Source organism: Asterias amurensis, chromosome 10, assembly GCF_032118995.1.
Source record: "Asterias amurensis chromosome 10, ASM3211899v1".
In the NCBI taxonomy this organism is placed as follows: Eukaryota; Metazoa; Echinodermata; class Asteroidea; order Forcipulatida; family Asteriidae; genus Asterias; species Asterias amurensis.
In genome coordinates, this window is record NC_092657.1 from 2,660,492 (window position 1) to 2,678,215 (window position 17,724).

At 38.3% G+C, this 17,724-nt stretch overlaps 3 protein-coding genes across 8 annotated transcripts in view; 2 read left to right on the plus strand and 1 right to left on the minus strand.

Moving 5' to 3' along the window:
• The window catches only part of LOC139943153 (uncharacterized), a 72,369-nt gene extending 66,877 nt beyond the window's left edge, over nucleotides 1-5,492 (plus strand). For all 6 annotated transcript variants that reach the window (XM_071939972.1, XM_071939973.1, XM_071939968.1 and 3 more), the window contains 3 exons: nucleotides 161-262; nucleotides 1,501-1,577; nucleotides 1,920-5,492. In XM_071939972.1, coding sequence (XP_071796073.1) covers nucleotides 161-262; nucleotides 1,501-1,577; nucleotides 1,920-2,025 — 285 coding nt within the window. In that variant the 3' untranslated portion in view covers nucleotides 2,026-5,492. The remainder of the gene's footprint in view (nucleotides 1-160; nucleotides 263-1,500; nucleotides 1,578-1,919) is intronic.
• A 1,313-nt stretch (nucleotides 5,493-6,805) lies between these two features.
• On the plus strand, nucleotides 6,806-7,753 carry LOC139943420 (uncharacterized). The gene has a single exon (XM_071940231.1). It carries the CDS (start codon nucleotides 6,806-6,808, stop codon nucleotides 7,751-7,753), a length of 948 nt encoding a protein of 315 aa, XP_071796332.1.
• A 4,590-nt stretch (nucleotides 7,754-12,343) lies between these two features.
• LOC139943311 (uncharacterized) lies at nucleotides 12,344-17,593 on the minus strand. The gene is made up of 4 exons (XM_071940135.1): nucleotides 17,437-17,593; nucleotides 16,599-16,690; nucleotides 15,923-16,060; nucleotides 12,344-15,041 (listed from the first exon to the last, which is right to left on the minus strand). Exons 1-4 carry the CDS (start codon nucleotides 17,444-17,446, stop codon nucleotides 14,820-14,822), a joined length of 462 nt encoding a protein of 153 aa, XP_071796236.1. The 5' UTR covers nucleotides 17,447-17,593; the 3' UTR covers nucleotides 12,344-14,819.
• Between the last annotated feature and the right edge of the window lie 131 nt (nucleotides 17,594-17,724).

Consider the following 17,724-nt stretch of genomic DNA (forward strand, 5'->3'; position numbering starts at 1 on the left):
AATGCTTTACTCACTAGTGAACTTATCAACAGTTGACTTTGTTTGACCTAATTGCAACTGCTCTGTGGCTAGTCGTGTAACTCATTTTTTGTCTCTCTGAGTAATAACCCAAAATGTAATAAAATAACCTAATAAAAATCACTTTTGTTTGTTCTGATAGGAGGTTGATGATACAGCAACCATAATGCTTGTAGGTCATAAAGAAGACTTAGCCGACTATGATCGAGAGGTGCCTAAGGAGTTAGCGCAGGTTCTTGCACAGGTAGGATCAAATGCATGGTTTGGTACTTTAAGTGTTTTGTCTTAAGTCTTGATTTTTAAAGGTCAGCGCCACTTTTATGAGAAGACTAGGTTTCCCGATATTCAGCCATTTCTTTCTTTCTTGTATGCGTTCACGACTTGGTGCAAAGTTACTGAGTTAATTACGTAATGATCATTTCGTCATTTTGCATAAAACGAATTCTTGCCATTGTTATTGCCATTCTTTGCCTTTATGTATTGTTATCAAATAATTTGTATTCAGCAAATTTGGCTTTTAGATAAATTTTTAATCATTTATGTTTTGTTTGTTTGTTGCTTTTGTGTTTGTTGAAAATTGTGTGGATTTGTATTTTGCAGTGGGCATTTCAATACAGGCCTCTGTTTGGCCTCCTTATCAATTACATTGTTCTTTTGTTTTCTTCAATCACCACTTGATTACCTTTGAACAATATACTTATTCGAAATTTGTGTATTATTCTTAATTTGTTGTATTTATGGAAAATAATATCGAGTTGAATTGAAGTTTGCGTTGGTTCATGATATTATATTGTCCAGAGCATGTGTTATTTGTTATGTGGGGCGTCAAATCATAAAAGAAACTTCAACCAATCATCAATCATTTAATTAGTCGATCAATCAATCAATCAATCAATCAATCACAGTCATCATTCATTTCTTGTATATGTAATTCGTTTTCTTTTTTTCCTTTTTTTTTTGTAGGCTCTGTTTATTTTGTAAAAACAAGGAAAATCAATCAATCAATAAATGGGGTCTCTACAACATTTTCGAGATCACCGATAAAGTATTAGCTTAATTAGTGTTACCGACTAATTTTGTAACAGATATGTATTGTCTATTAATTTTAATATTTTTATCTTCATAATTTTTTTGAGGTTTTGAGGAAATAAATACATAAATAAATTAATGTATTTTTTAGTTATCTATGTTTTTGTGAATTTTGTATAATTGTGTATGAAAAGTGAAAAAAAAAGTAAAAAAGAGTTAATCAATGTATCAGTTAATCAATCAATAGAGAGAAATTTCTTGTTTGTTTATAAGGGAATAATGTCCAAGGTATTTATTAATGTATAAGTATACCTTAGCTTTCTTTGTTTTTGTTAATTCTGTCAATTGTGTGAGCTGATTAAGTGTTTGTTTTTAAAAGTAAACAAATGAGCAATCAATCATTCATCAATCAATCAGTTAATCAATCAACCAAATCGATCAATTTAATTTCAGGAAAACGGTGCTCTCTTCATTGAAGCGAGTGCGAAAACAGGGTTCAACATCTTCGAAACACTTGGAAGATTAGCGAGGTAGGCTTTTGGATGGCAAAACCCCTTCTTTAAAATAATCTTCAAAGATGTTATTATTGTCTTGAAGATAATGATTGTTGTGACCTCTTAGGATAAATGTATTGTAAATTGATTACACCTAAGTTTATTTTGTATGTCTGCTAAGTTAAAAAAAAAGTAAACATAGTTTGTTATGGTTAACTATACGGTTTTTGCTAACTCCTCCGTCACGATGCTAGTTGCAATTTGCATTTAAGTTGTTGTAACCCTTCCCAGGGTGATGGGGCATGTTTACTTGGAATAAACCAAGAAATAATTCAATCAATCAATTAATGTCGAAATTATTGTGAATTTATTCTACAGGGAGCTACAGAAGCGAGAGGATGATAACGTCAGTAGGGTGTACGTTGTTGAACTGAAAGAGGACATCGAATTCGCCCCGACAAAGAAAAAGTGCTGCTCCTCTTAAAGAGATAACTAATGGGAGACGCTTGGTGGCAGCAGATTTACCAGATAAAATTTATTTTCATTGCTCACATAGTTTGAACATGCGCATAAAGTAACAGAGAACAAAGGATTTAACCCGTGCTAAGTCTGCTGCCATAAAATTCCCCATTGAAATCATATCTTGACGGCCATCTTGAATATCAAACTGTTCACCCTCGAATGCAATAGTGTTCGGTTGTAACTCAATACGGGAAAGCCGCTCCATTATTTAAAACAAGAAGCTATAATAAGACATCCTTTTCGTCTATCAACTCACACCTGTTATTTCCATTTATCAGTAGACTTTATTGAAACATATGTTCCTGACATTGTACGACTGAAATAATTGAACTATTAAAATGAATATGGGTTGTATACTTTCCGATTTTGCTATGGCCAAATTTGGAAATTCTTTAATAGAGCCTTCCTAATAATCTAGCCGTGCACGCCGTACGAACAAGTAACAGCTATGACGTCATCAACTAAGATGGTATAGTCTTACCTTGAGTCGTAGTGTATCCACTTCGTTCTTCATGAAAAAACGTTGACTTCGTCAACTAAACACCCTCGTTGAAAATGGTTTCTGCGTACTTTTGTCTGCTGCATGCTGGTTCACATAAACCATTTTGTTTTCTATCACAAGCATAGGGTAGCATTAATGACGCATAAAATTCTGCAGTAATAAAGTTTTTCCTTTGGTTTTAGTTTTAACATTTTTAGGTTGATGATGTAGTTGTAAAGTTTAACTTTGAACAGAATACGATCATTTTAAATAGACAAATGTTTGTCTTGCAGTTAAAGGCACTGGACACGTTGGTAATTAATAACAAAATACTTGGTGGTGAGCAATGGAGAGCTGTTGATAGTATAAAACATTGCGAGTAAGACTCCCCCTGTAGTTTGGGGTAGCTTTTTTTCTTAAAGAGGTAATTATTTTTCTTTAAAATATTTGATTTGAATCTGAGAAAAACTTCAGTTTTTTTTTTACATTATAAAAGCGCACAGATTGGTGCAACGAAGTTGTTTTTTCTTGAATTATTTTGCGAATTTTCGTCGACCAATTGAACCCCAAATTTCGCTGTTCGTATTCGTATGCACAATGTTGGGATATGCCGAGTGAGACGACTAGTCTTTGGCACAAAATGTGTCCAGTGTCAAACAGTTCCTTATCTTAGATGTAACGATAACACTAGTAGTATTATCATTGAAATTACTTCTAAGTAAAAACATTTGTTTCTACTAATGTAGAGTTCATTATTAGCAAAAATAACGCTTTGGATCAAAGCTTTTTTGAAAGCACATTATACCTTGAACCAGGTAAACAAAAATGCCTTAATTATTGCTCATTTTAATTAATAAATGAACAATAACCCACATGAGAAGTGGACATGTAAATACAAAATTAACTACGTGTATATAAACGTTGTACATACGAATGTAAAGCTTAAAGGAATACGTTGCCTAGGATCGGTCAAGTTGGTCTTTGAAAAGCATTTGTAATAAAATGCATATAGGTAGAAAGATGTTGTAAAAGTAGAGTACAATAATCCACACAAACGTGCCTCGAAATTGCATGGTTTTCCTTTTACCTCGTCGACTAACACGGTCGGCAATTTATGAGAGTCAGACTTTTGACTCCCATAAAACATCTTTCAAACCATATGCATTTTATTTTATTTTTTAAACGGCTACAAACGCTTTTTATAGACCAACTCGTCTGATCCAAGGCAACGTGTTCCTTTAAAGCTCCTTGTAACGAAACCCAATGCTAATTATTACTCAACTGACATGCGCAGTTGTGAAATGTTGAAACTGATGTATTAACCTCTGTAAATAGTTAAACAACTAATTGCATACTAATTATTATGAATAATAATGTGACAAGAAAAATTGTCGTGCCTTTCTTAGAAACGTTTGAATCGCAAACCTGTCGCCGAATTCGAGTTCTGAATCATGCAACCTCGACCCCATGGGTGATCGATCTCGCCGCGCAGTCGATACGGCGCGCCGTAGTGCGCCGCAGCGCACTGTCCATGGTGGCGAGGTTGTGAATCTTAGATACCGACTCTTATTATTCAACATGCAGGGTACCAGACTAATTCTCACTTCCACCCTCGGTTTGATGTCATTAATTGGAATACAATAATAATAATAGAACTGCAAGATGAAGTGTACAAAATTGTGAGTGGCTAATGGCTGCCTGACATGTTCCTCCTTGCATGGACAAAAGAACTGCTGTAAGGAAAAGGTATTGGTGACTTTCGGCCGCCATTTAATCCCAGCATACCCTGCTCGCTCATAACTCAATGTTGTTAATTCAAATGTGCAAATAAAAAAGGTGCAATACTCTTTACACGCCCTCAATTGTATGGTAGCCCTAAAAAGATGCAATATTGAACAACGGGTAATAATAATAATAATAATAATAATAAGACTTGTAATGCGCACATATCCACCCTGCTGGGTGTTCAAGGCGCAGTAAAACCAAAAACAAAACAAAAACAAAACACAACACAAAGAAAAACAGACACAACAAAATTAGTCATTGAAAACCTGTGACATAAGATAAGTTTTGAGAAGAGACTTGAATTTTGCGGTACAAACACAAGATCGAAGATTAAGTGTTAGAGAGTTCCAGATGCGTGGCGCGGCTGAAGAAAAAGACCTGTCACCCCATGAGTGTCGAGACTTGGGTTCAATGAGGAGAACATGGAACTTGATCAGGCTTCGTGGATCAAGTGTAGCCTAATGCTGGCGGTCTCCCATGCTTGTCAATATTAATTATGCGGGTATAATTGATTGGTAAATGATCCCTTCGCGGCGGTCAGGATTGGCCAATGAGCTGCCTTCCAATGAACTCTAACCCTACTTAAATAACGGCGCCCTACTTAAATAACGTCATTAAATGGAGATCGATTGGTATAGAGGTGTATTGTAAAGGTGGGGGATGGCACACTGGCGCACACCGTGAAGATCTTTGGTTCCGAAGTAATTCCCTTTAACCGTCTTGAAAAAAAGTCCCCAGAACATTGGTGACCACTCATTATTTCAGGGAATGCTCTACATCCATCCCAGACATTACAAGAGATGTCCACTCCTTTGTCGAGATGAAGGTTTTTCATAGTGCGGTGAATGAGCAATTGAAAATCGTGTCAAGTTCTTTTTGGCAGTTGTGCTTAAAGAGTTGTGCCGCGTACATTGTCGCACAAAAATTGGCCTTCAAAAATAGTAATTATGAAGAAAACGTTGTTATGGTAAAAATAGCATGAATAATCTTGTAAAGACAGAAATTAATAAATTGTATATAGTGTATAAAAAACGACTAATTATTCCAACTATTTTGACCTATAATGTTAAAAAGGAATGTATAAACAAAACTATGTATTATTGTTGTAAATACTTCAACTTCTTGAAAAGCATGCAGTCTGTACACTGTCAATAAAAGGACATCCGTCCAACTTTACCCCAATAAGGATTCAACAGTTGCTTTATCTCTGGAGGCGGCCATTTTGGTTTCTTTTCTCCGACGCTGTTTTTATGTTTGATGACGATCAGTAAGAAATGGTCTGACGTGCCGGTGTGGTTACAGATTCTGCCACTGCCCCCCCCCCCCCTCCATCAACCCATACGGCGAAACGTGCACAAACAGTTCATCTGATGGCGCCCTCTTTTGAATCACCCTCCTTCAGGCCATGTGGAAGTCCCCTTATGGGGGCGGGGCAGAATCTCCGGGGACAGATTTCCAAATGGCACGGGCCCGGCCCCCTACTATTTCAAACACCATTTTGATACATATTTATAGGTCTTCTATAGGCTTTGTGTAATGATAACAAGGATGATTTATGATTGCATCAACCCAAGCTGGTAAATCCGTGATCTCTAAGGAAAAGTTTATAATTATTCACACACAGAAAAGCTCATTATGGAACTGAGGCACGCATTACAATGATAATTTGCAGAATATTTTTTTTGTTTAACCGTACACCGATGTCTGTTACTTTTAGCACTGTATACTCAGTACTTCCCGAGTCCTGTGAAAAAAATATCACAGGTGTGACAAGTGCATCATCTTGTCTATGTCTAGTGCCCTCAGTTGGCAGCTCCTGCAACTGGATGGTTTCTAGCTAGCTGTATATAGTTTCACATGTTATGATTATTCTTACTTACACACCGAGAGTTTGTGACAACACGATTTGACAAGCCCAGTTTATTGTTTCATAGTGAGTTATTTCTGATAGTATTTAGTTAGAGAAAATACTATTACATGGTGTCAGAAGTGTTTATCGTGTATTTGGTCCATACATTGAAGAAGATTTCCAAAGGACAGCACAAGGCAAGGCATTGAAATTGACCGAGGCTGCACTGATTAGTGATTGTTTGGAAACTCATGACATGTGCTCTCCAGGTGTGTGTGTATGGTATGAAGAAGTGATCGTCTAACCAGGTAACAGATTTACTTTAGAAATTGTCACAAGTACAGCTAGACTCCAGAAATAATTTGTTGAAATTGAGAAACAAATAACTATCAAGAACCACATGAACTGTCCAGGAGAACTCCGTCAGACAAGGAAGGAACAAAGTGAACTTTATGATCTATTTGCTGCAGTAGTCAGATATTTTTGTGTTTGTGTATAGTTATTGATCCTGGGGGACGGGTCTGACCCCTTCCATGATTTAGCTGATTAGTATAAGTCTTGGGAGTAAGTACCTGGGTAGATTTCTGTGCGTGAGCATAATTATTGTCTGACTGCAGTGCAAAGAAAATGGACAGAATCAGGCCACCCGCCAACCTTGACATGGAGGTCAGAGACCTTTCCCGTACATGGAAAAGGTGGAGAGAAGAGCTTACACTTTACATTGACCTAGCAATGGCTAAGAAAGAAGACCAAATCAAGGTGAAGATGTTTCAGTATCTTGTTGGTACTACAGGACGAGAGCTGTTCAAGACACTGGGGCTAACAAATGAATCAAAGCTTACCGATGACCTGGAGGCGTTTGATGCACACTGTGATCCCAAAAAGAGCGAAACAGTAGAGAGATACAGATTTTTCACTAGAAATCAAGAGGGTGGAGAGTCCATAGAGAAGTATCTTACTGAGCTGAAACTACTGGCCGAAACTTGCAACTTCGAAACACTTCGTGACTCGCTTCTGAGAGATCGTATAATATGTGGAATACAAGATTCCAATCTACGTGAAAGGCTTTTACGAGAAAGTAGCCTTGACCTTGAGAAATGTCTAGCCATAAGTCGAGCATCAGAGCTATCCAAGGAAAGAATTAAAACCTTGGAAGAACCTGCAGCCACAGAAGTACATGCTGTATACAAACAAAGGCAACGAAAACCAGCACGTAGTGATGGGACACGACAGAAAGCGGCCACACATGGAAGAGTCTGCAAATTCTGTGGGCTACAGCATGAATTTGTGAAAGAGAAATGCCCGGCATATGGAAAAGAATGCACAAAGTGTCACAAGATGAACCACTTTGCCAAACAATGCCTTTCGAAAGGTACGAGAGTTTATGCAGTTGCAGATGACAACAGTTCCGATGACTCAACGTACGAGGAACTCATGACCATGGAGCTCATACCAGAGACAATCCACACAGTGGAGAAATCATTCGCGAAAAACATCTATGCCAAAATGATGATAGCGAAAAAACAAGTTCTTCTTCAAATCGACTCAGGAGCAACTTGTAAATGTGATCCCTAAACATCTGATAGGAGATGCACAGCTCACAGAGACGAAGCAGGTGTTGTCCATGTACAACAAGACAACACTGATTCCACTTGGGCGATGCAAACTAAAGATGATTAACCTTAAGAACCAGAAGAAGTACAAGGTAGATTTTGTTGTTGTACAAGATGAAGGAGTGACACCGATACTGGGGAGTAAAGCAGCACAACAGATGGGCATGATAGAAGTTCATCATGAGAATATTGCCTATGTTGCCCCACCAATGCAGACAGTGAAGTCAGCAGAGCAACTGATCACCGAGTTTGCAGATGTTTTTGAAGGAACAGGATGCCTCGAGAACAAATATCACCTTGATGTGGATTCAACCGTCAATCCTGTGGTGCATCCACCGAGACGTGTGCCAATCGCTTTGAAGCAGAAGCTGAAGCGAGAGTTAGACAAACTGACTGAAACACAAATTGTCAAACCAGTTGATACACCTACTCCATGGGTATCAAGTTTGGTCTGTGTTGTCAAACCACACAAACTGCGAATTTGTCTTGATCCCAAAGATCTGAACAAAGCACTCAACAGAAGTCACTACCCAATGAAGACGATTGATGATATCCTTCCCGACTTGAACAATGCCAAAGTGTTCTCCGTTCTAGATGCAAAGAATGGTTTCTGGCATGTTGAGCTAGATGAAGAAAGCTCCTACCTGACAACGTTCAACACACCATTTGGCAGATACAGATGGCTGCGTATGCCGTTCGGAATCAGCACGGCGCCGGAGGAATTCCAACGACGACAAGACCAAGTTATAGAAGGTCTTGAGGGTGTTCAAACCATAGCTGATGATATACTTGTATTCGGAAAAGGGGATACAATGGCTGAAGCAACAGCTGACCATGACATGAAGCTAAAAGCTCTGCTAGAAAGATGCCGTCAGAGAAATTTGAAGCTAAACAAAGCCAAATTGAAGCTCAAAATGAAGCAGGTGCCATTCATGGGACATCTCATCACAGTAGATGGACTGAAACCTGACCCAGCAAAGGTGAAAGCTGTGCAAGAGATGCCTAAGCCATCCAACAAGACAGAGCTACAAAGATTCATTGGCTTTGTCAATTATCTCAGCAAGTTTCTTCCACAACTGAGCGCTACCTGTGAGCCACTGAGAAAGTTGACACAAAAGGACGCAGACTGGTGCTGGCTAGATAGCCATGACAAAGCAGTAGATGCCATTACTAAGATGGTAACCATGGCACCAGTACTGAAGTACTATGATCCAAAGGAGGAGCTCACTCTGCAGTCTGATGCATCACAGACCGGGCTAGGGGCAGCATTGATGCAGAAAGGTCAGCCTGTTACATTTGCAAGCAGAGCCCTCACTGACTGTGAAACAAGATATGCTCAAATTGAGAAAGAGCTACTTTCCGTCATCTTTGGCCTGGAACGGTTTCATCAGTTCACATATGGTCGCCAAGTTAATGTGCAGACAGATCACAAGCCACTTGAGATGATTGTTCTCAAACCTCTACATCGTGCACCTAAGCGTCTGCAGAGGATGCTGATGAGACTACAGACCTATGATGTAAAGGTCTCGTACCACCAGGGTAAAGAAATGTATCTGGCGGATACACTTAGCAGAGCATACCTACCCGAGAAACCGCAAGATTGCTTTCAAAAGGGACTAGAAACAGTCAACATGATAAAACATCTGCCTATCACTCCACAGAGATTGAATGACATACAACAGCACACAGCAAATGATCAAACGCTGATGTTGCTCAAAGATTCCATATTGAATGGATGGACTGAAATAAAACGTGACGTCCCCAACTTGCTCACCCCCTACTTTGACATCAGAGATGAGCTAAGCATCCAGGATGGACTTCTCTTCAAAGGGGAAAGAGTAATAGTGCCAAAATCCCTTCGTAGCAGTATGCTTCAGCGCATTCACTCGTCTCACCTCGGAATTGAAGGGTGTCTCCTTCGTGCACGAGAGTGTCTGTACTGGCCAGGTATCACAGCAGAGGTGAAAGACTTCATCCAAAAGTGTGACATCTGCAGATCACTAGAGTCCAAGCAGCAGAAAGAAACTCTACACCCTCATGAAATTCCAAATAGACCATGGGCAAAACTTGGAGCAGACCTGTGTGTTCAAGGGGACAAGAATTACCTCATCACAGTCGACTACTACTCCAACTTCTGGGAAATCGACTACCTAGAAGATACCAAGGCTAACACAGTCATAAGGAAGCTCAAAGCTAACTTCGCTCGACACGGTATCCCTGATAATTTAATCACAGACAATGGACCACAGTTTAAATCTGAACAATTTAAAGCATTCACTTCGACCTGGGAGTTTACCCATACAACTTCTTCTCCTTACTATCCGCAAAGCAACGGAAAAGCCGAGCAAGCAGTAAAGATGGCTAAAACAATGCTCAAAAAAGCCGCAAACGCCAAAGCTGACCCCTACCTAGCGTTACTTGATTTTCGCAACACGCCATCTCAAGGACTGTCCAGCAGTCCAGTTCAACGCCTGATGAATCGCAGAACCAAGACACTGCTGCCTTCAACAAACAAACTTCTTAAGCCAAAGATTATCACGAAGGTTCCCCAACAACTCGCTGAAAACAAGAAACGACAGGCATATCACTATGACAAAAGAGCGAAAGACCTCCCCCCACTGACAGTCGGTGAAACAGTTCTAGTCAGACCAATGAAAGACAAGGTAGAGTGGAAGAAAGCGATTGTAACCCGCAAGAAAAGCGAACCACGATCATATGAAGTGATGACCCAAACCGGCAAAACATACCGAAGAAATCGCAGAGATCTCCGCAGCACCAAAGAGGATTACAGTCCAATCAACCCAAACTTTGATGCCAATGTCCCAACAAAGGAAACAACCATTGACGCGAACATAGAACCACAACAAGACCCAGGACAACAACAACCTTTGGTCACAACTAGATCAGGACGCACAGTGAAACAACCCTCACATCTCACTGACTTTGTAACCTACTAAAAGTACAGGACTGAGAAAAGAACAGGCTTGAGAAAATAACAAAAGTTAGAAAGTTGAGTTAGTGTTTATTTGTTATGCATTAAAAAGGCTACTCGGATTGTTTGATTTGAAGACACAACATTATTTGAAACTGAACCACACTGGAGCCACAATATTCTATGGATGGACCTAACATTGGAACTTGATCTATTTCTTTAAGATTCTTTGGATGAACAATATTATTTGAACTGTATGACTCATTTCTTTATTGGAGGAAAGATGTGACAAGTGCATCATCTTGTCTATGTCTAGCGCCCTCAGTTGGCAGCTCCTGCAACTGGATGGTTTCTAGCTAGCTGTATATAGTTTCACATGTTATGATTATTCTTACTTACACACCGAGAGTTTGTGACAACACGATTTGAGAAGCCCAGTTTATTGTTTCATAGTGAGTTATTTCTGATAGTATTTAGTTAGAGAAAATACTATTACAACAGGCATGTTACTCGGGTGGGATTCGAACCCACGACTCTTTATCCCCGATGTAAATTTGACATATTATCATTTCGGTACCCACTGCCGCCAAAACATAGGATTCGAACTGCCTCTAGCTACCGGGCAATCTCGACAGTCTATTCGGTAAGACACTGTTCTATTGCTAGGGTCGTGGGTTCAAATCCCACCGAGTAACATGCCTGTGATATTTTTTCACAGGACTCGGGGAAAGTACTGAGTATACAGTGCAAACACATGGGTAAAAAAAATAATAAAACAATTCTTTATCCCCGATGTAAATTTAACATCTATGATAATTTGCAGGGTGAACAAACTACTGCATCCATCTTGTACATGTCTGTTTTGTAGGTGCATTGAAAACAACTGGGGTGTTCACATTGGCACCATGGGTGTTTTCACATTAAAGATACACCGAGAGAGTATCAACATTAATCATCGTGTTAAATTAACACCAACGTGATATGTTGGCAGAAAGTAATATTATGTTAAAGGCAGTGGACACTATTGGTGATTGTCAAAGACTAGCCTTCACAGATATCTCAACATATTGCATAAAATTACAAACCTGTGAGAATTTTAGCTCCATCGGTCATCGAACTTGCGAGTACTAATGAAAGAAAAAATACCCTTGTCACACGAAGTTGTGTGCGTTTAGATAGTTGTTTTCGAGACCTCAAGTTCTAAACTTGAGGTCTCGAAATCAAGTTCGTGGAAAATTACTTGTTTCTCAAAAACTATGGCACTTCAGAGGGAGACATTTCTCACAATGTTTTATACTATCAACCTCTCCCCATTACTCGCCACCAAGAAAGGTTTTACGCTAATAATTATTTTTGAGTAATTACCAATAGTGTCCACTGTCTATAACGGCAGTGTAAATTTTCTCGGTATCTATAATGTGAAAACACATTATGGTGTCAATTTTATCATCGTAGTTTTTCCAGTGTGGCCCCAGAAAACAAGTTCCTTGTTCATGATCAAGAGTCTCTTATTGTTTGATTCAGACAGAATGTTGCCCAAAATATACAGCTCAAAGACATAATAGAAGATAGACATAACAAAATAGCTCCATCGGACAATATCAATACTTTAATTTCCATCAATTTATTGTATTTATTTTGTTTCTGTTGTAAGAACACTCTCCCTGTCGGGAATACAAGTTCAACTGTCAGCCATTAGTATTTAAAAAAACAAACCCATCAAATCAAAAACATGTAACCTGCAGTCTCTTCAACTCCATCCATTTGCTGTAAAGGCACGTTTCTCTATTAGAGGGAAGGTACACCTTCGGTAATTGTCAAAGACCAGTCTGTATCTCAACATGATATGCATAAAATAACAACCTGTGAGACTTTGAGCTCTTTTGGTCATCAAAATTGCGAGATAATGATGAGAGAACAGATACCCTTGTTATACGAACTTGTCCACTGGCTTTAACACAAATCGGGGAATGGGTAAAACACAAATTAACTATTGTTCCTGATGAAAATGGAACAACTTTATATACTAAACCATACTAAATGGTCTGTGCACAGCACAGTCTGTGGCAAGATATAATGGGCAAATATGGCAACTAACTTTTCAAAACTAGTTAATGAGGTAAATTAGTACAAAACTATATAATGTGTGACTCATTGTGGCGTTAAACTATAATACTCATCAAGGATCTTGGTTGAATTGCACAAAATAAATATATACCTACATGTTTACATACATAATAAATACTTTTTGGAATGTGGAATTTGGCAAATGTATTTTAAATAAAAATAAATATGAAATAACTTCCCGTAACTAAACTTGCTAAGCCGAAGACTTTAGGAGTGGAGTAAGAACTGGTTATAAGAGTAAATAATATCAAAAGACAACTGTGTTGAACGAAAACTATAAAATACATCTCTCATATAAGATTATACTTTCTTTTACATAAACTATTTCAGCCTATGTCAGTTTTACATTTTTAACAATAAATATTTTCAAGTCCAAATTATTTATTTACTGAGCTTTTTGAAGTACCAACATTGATTAAAGCGTCTATGTAACTTGTGTACGACAAAAAACACAATGTCCAGATTTACACTAAACTTACACAGTTTGAAGATAATAGAAAGCTTCCCTGAACATATTACGTGCTGAGGTACTGTAGTTTTTAGGAAATGAGTAAAACAATGTCATAAAAATAATTTTCGTCTCATGAGACGAAAATTATTTTAATCATTTACAAACGTATTTTCATGACATTGTTTTACTCATTTCTCAAAAACTACAGCACCTCAGTAAGCAATATTATTTGAAGGGAAGCTTTCCACTATCATTATCATCAAACTGTGTTAGTTTAGTGTCAATCTATGGAAATTTTGGAAAAAGTACCCAACTCTTTTAAACTCAAAGGTCGGTGTTCGATGAAAAATAATACTTTTCCCAAAATACTTTTAAAATAACGTGCTTTACATTAAACAGAACTTTTACACACAAATAATCACCTTTAAACAAACAAAAAATGCACGCAGTCACTAATGTTATTTCTTATCAACTACGGAAAACAATCACTGGAACTTTTGAATACTATTAAAATAACTGTTATTTCATCTTACTCCGTCAAAAAATCAAGGTAAATTAATAATACTGGCTTCTGAGTTTTAATTATGATAACCATAAGTATGTAGCACCTTCTATAAGTACTGCAGTGCATGCAGCAGCCACTGCCAGAAACACCATGGCAAAACTGGATACGACGCAGAGAGAACGCCTTCTATTGGTTGAATAGCTCCACGCAGAATATGCACATGCCCATTCAACCAATAGAATGCATTCATTTTGCGTCATGATCGTTATCGTTTTCGTTACTGCTGCATTGTGACTCGACCTTAAGTGGGTTCTTTTAACGTACACGACACATAGGACCTACAGCTTCACTTGCCACTCTTGGCTTGCTCAAGAGTTATCTACAACGTACAGTAAGTACATCACTACAGCTCGACACTAAGCTGCTTTAAACTGTTGTAAACATAGATGCATAACTGGCTGGTCTACAATTGTACGTTGTTCAAATTTGTTGAGCGTTATATAGAAACATATAAACCCATTTACACACACAATATAAATATTTAAGCAGTACCACACACTGCCTTCACGAATCACAAGGCAACTCAGCTGTAGTCATCTTTGCCCAGTTTCATAAAAAATGCTAAGCATAAAATACTGCTTATCACATGTCTGCTAAGCAAAAAATGAGTGAGGCACCAGTCACAAAAGATGCAAAGTTAATGTAGTTTTGGCCTGTAACCGCTTTCTGCTGCGCAATACTCTGGTATGCATAATTTTGTTGTGCTAAGCTACCTTTTGTGCTTAAGCAGCTCTTTCTGCCATAAATATTCCTTTCTCCATATTGTTGAAATGGCTGAAAAAATAGTAATAATAATAATAATAATAAAATAATAATAATAAAGTCAAAGATGTAGCCCTACACTTTATGTGTCTGCTAAGTTCAGAATAACTTTTTAGACAAACCATGTCGTTGAAAAACTAAGATCATGTGACAAAGTAAACCCCTTCCTACAGTTAGGCCATTCGATCCTATCATTTGCCGATAGGAACCACTACAGTCACAAACTCGTACCTGACGGCCTCCTCAGAGAATGTGTAGTCTCCGAAGACCTTGACGACAAAAACGACGAATGCGGTGGCGCTGCAAACCCAGACTAGGAGCCCAACGCCCAGACCGGCGTAGAGGAAGCTCTTGGTACGATAGCTGGCCTGGTGGGCACCAAAGGTGTCACCCATGGCAGCTCGTCTTCTTACCTGAAGATTCAGAGAAGAAATTTAAAGAAATGATTCAAGGAGTGATCAGTGGCCTGGGCCAAATATCATACATTGTGTACTTGGTACTTGGTAGGTTTTCTTCCTGAAACTTCCACTGGGGAATTTACATGTACAAGGAGGTCAGGAGAGCGTCGTCTAAATTGTGGTTTTTTGGCCTAAATTGTGAATGAATCAATTTTGATGATTTGATGGGATTTGGAATCTATGAGGGATTGTGGCAGGTTATTCCATAATTTCAGTGTTCTTGAAAACGAAATGAAAAAATTGTAGATAGTAGATGCCATGCTGGGTATTTTGAACTGATTGTCGTTGCCCTTTCTTGCCCTCTGCAGTTTTTATTCTAAAATGTGGCTGTGGTGGGCTTTGACAACACCACTGATTTTAAGAGTGATCCTCAAACATAAACCTTGCCTTTAAAGGCAGTGGACACTATTGGTAATTACTCAAAATAATTATCATCATAAAACCTTAATTGGTGACGAGTAATGGAAAGAGGTTGATGGTATAAAACATTGATTTCAAGACCTCAGGTTTAGAGCTTGAGGTCTCAAAATCAAGCATCTGAACGCACACAACTTCGTGTGACAAGGGTGTTTTTTCTTTCATTATTATCTCGCAACTTCGACGACCGATTGAGCTCAAATTTTCACAGGTTTTGTTATTTTATGCATATGTTGAGATTCACCAAGTGTGAAGACTAGTCTTTGACAATTACCAATAGTGTCCAGTGTCTTTAAGCTATCATTTAAGGCCAGGTAACACCAGCACAGGAGATAAGACTTTTTGAGAATGAACAAAAAACAAAACTTAATAAAAACTTGATATTTTGATCAAGCATCCAAGGCTTTCTCTCCTCTAACCTCACTAGACTTGAAAATCCCCAGGATCCCCAGCGGGAGACAGCAGAAGAGAGTGACGAAGATGGCAAAAATCTGGTAGTCCTTAGGTTGGGTACTGGAGGTAATGATAGTGGTATCGGCTGGTGGGAATGACGGAATCTGAAAGATAATTGAATAACCTTACATGAAAGTTTGAAAAAACGGTGTGTCGATGAGACGTCTCAACTCTCAAAAGAATGATGTTCAATGTTCAGGCATGTGAGCAACTATCCATGAAAAAAGAGAAAAAGAGAAAACCGGGCAAGAAAAATAGAGTAAAAGATTATATTCCTATATTTTTGTACATAGAAAGTAAAGTCAAAAAGAGGAAAATCAAAACCAAAACAGAGGAAATCAGCTGAAACGAGGAAGTCTCACATGCCTGAATTGTTCAGTTTAAGTCTAACCATGGTCTAACAAATAACTTTCAGTCCTGCCATGTATCAACCGCCAAACAGAGATAAATCTTATCTTTAGTGTTTGTTCAAATAAAACAGTTTCAAGATGATAAAACTGTGTTGTTATTTTGATTCTAGTCTCTTCTCATTTTTGTTTTGGCAAGTCTGGCTATGCGATCTTGTTGACTTTCCCCTTTTCCCCCAAATCCGAGCCTGGGAGCTTAGTGTTTTAGAAAAGATAAGACTTGTAGGAAACTTACTGATAATGACGTCTGCCCTGGAAATGACTGAAACAACATCTCTGCACTTTCCACTCCATCGTCGCAGACATTATGAAGAGGTTTGTAAGCTTCTAGATAGAGATAAACAAAGGTTGCTTTTGTAGGATTTGATAAACAAAGGTTGGTTTTGTAGGATTTGATAAACAAAGGTTGGTTTTGTAGGATTTGCAACGTTGCCATGTGCTCATACTAATAGTGGGATACAAGAGGGTTTCTTTGTTGATAATATATAACTACCTAATAAAACCAAGGGTTAAACCTAGTTACTGGGGCACTACTCCTTTTTTGAAATTTGTCATTCTGAAAAAAAAGGAGTACAGCACCCCTGTTTCCTGGGTCTACCTAAGTTTTAAAAGCAGTAGCTAAACAAATATTAGGCCTAGGGCTAGGCTAGGGCCTAACCATAGTCTAAGCTAGCTAGCTAAGGCTCAAGTTAAAGCTTAAGCTGACAAGAACGAAAGGATACCCCCCCCCCCCCCAACCCTCCAAAAAGGGCTTTCTACATAATGACACCGTTACCTTTGATATGTTTATTATTTATTTGTAACACTGAATCTGAATCCGTGAATTGATAAAATCGAACACGACCTTTTCGTTTACAATTGATAATGGAATAAAAAGTTGGGAATCCAATAGTTGATCAGCTCCTTTCTAAAAACTGTATCAGCAAATACATTAGTTTTTTATGATAATAATGGTTTAACCACCATTATTATGGCAAGTAACTGTCATTTTGACAAGATCAGATCAGATTTTGACAACTGCAGATAACATGATTATCGGATCAGTTGTTGTACAAAACGGCTGTTTTACTTACGGGACGACATGCTGAGTACCGGTACCTGGGCTCTGGCCGCAGTCTGTACTGTAAAGCTACGTGTAGATCATTAGTAGATGAGCAAACAAAATCTAAATATACAACAAAATTACGTTATTTGTGCAGGAAGTGGGACTAAATTTATTATCTTCGGACTGTTGTCTGGTTATCGACTCTGCATAGAAGAAACAGTGTAGTTGTTTCTGATTAAATACTTGTAAATATTGTCTGTTAGCCAGACTACTCTGACAGTAACGACGGCTATTTGATGTTAGCTAATTGATCTAC

Excerpts from the sequence above, each read along its gene's own strand:
- LOC139943311 (XM_071940135.1), bottom strand. Across the intron at positions 16,061-16,598 it reads CAGGGCAGACGTCATTATCA|ATTCCGTCATTCCCACCAGC; the intron begins GTAAGTTTCCTA and ends ATTATCTTTCAG. Across the intron at positions 15,042-15,922 it reads GGATTTTCAAGTCTAGTGAG|GTAAGAAGACGAGCTGCCAT; the intron begins GTTAGAGGAGAG and ends CTGAATCTTCAG.
- LOC139943420 (XM_071940231.1), top strand. The coding sequence starts at position 6,806 with ATGGACAGAATCAGGCCACCCGCCAACCTTGACATGGAGGTCAGAGAC.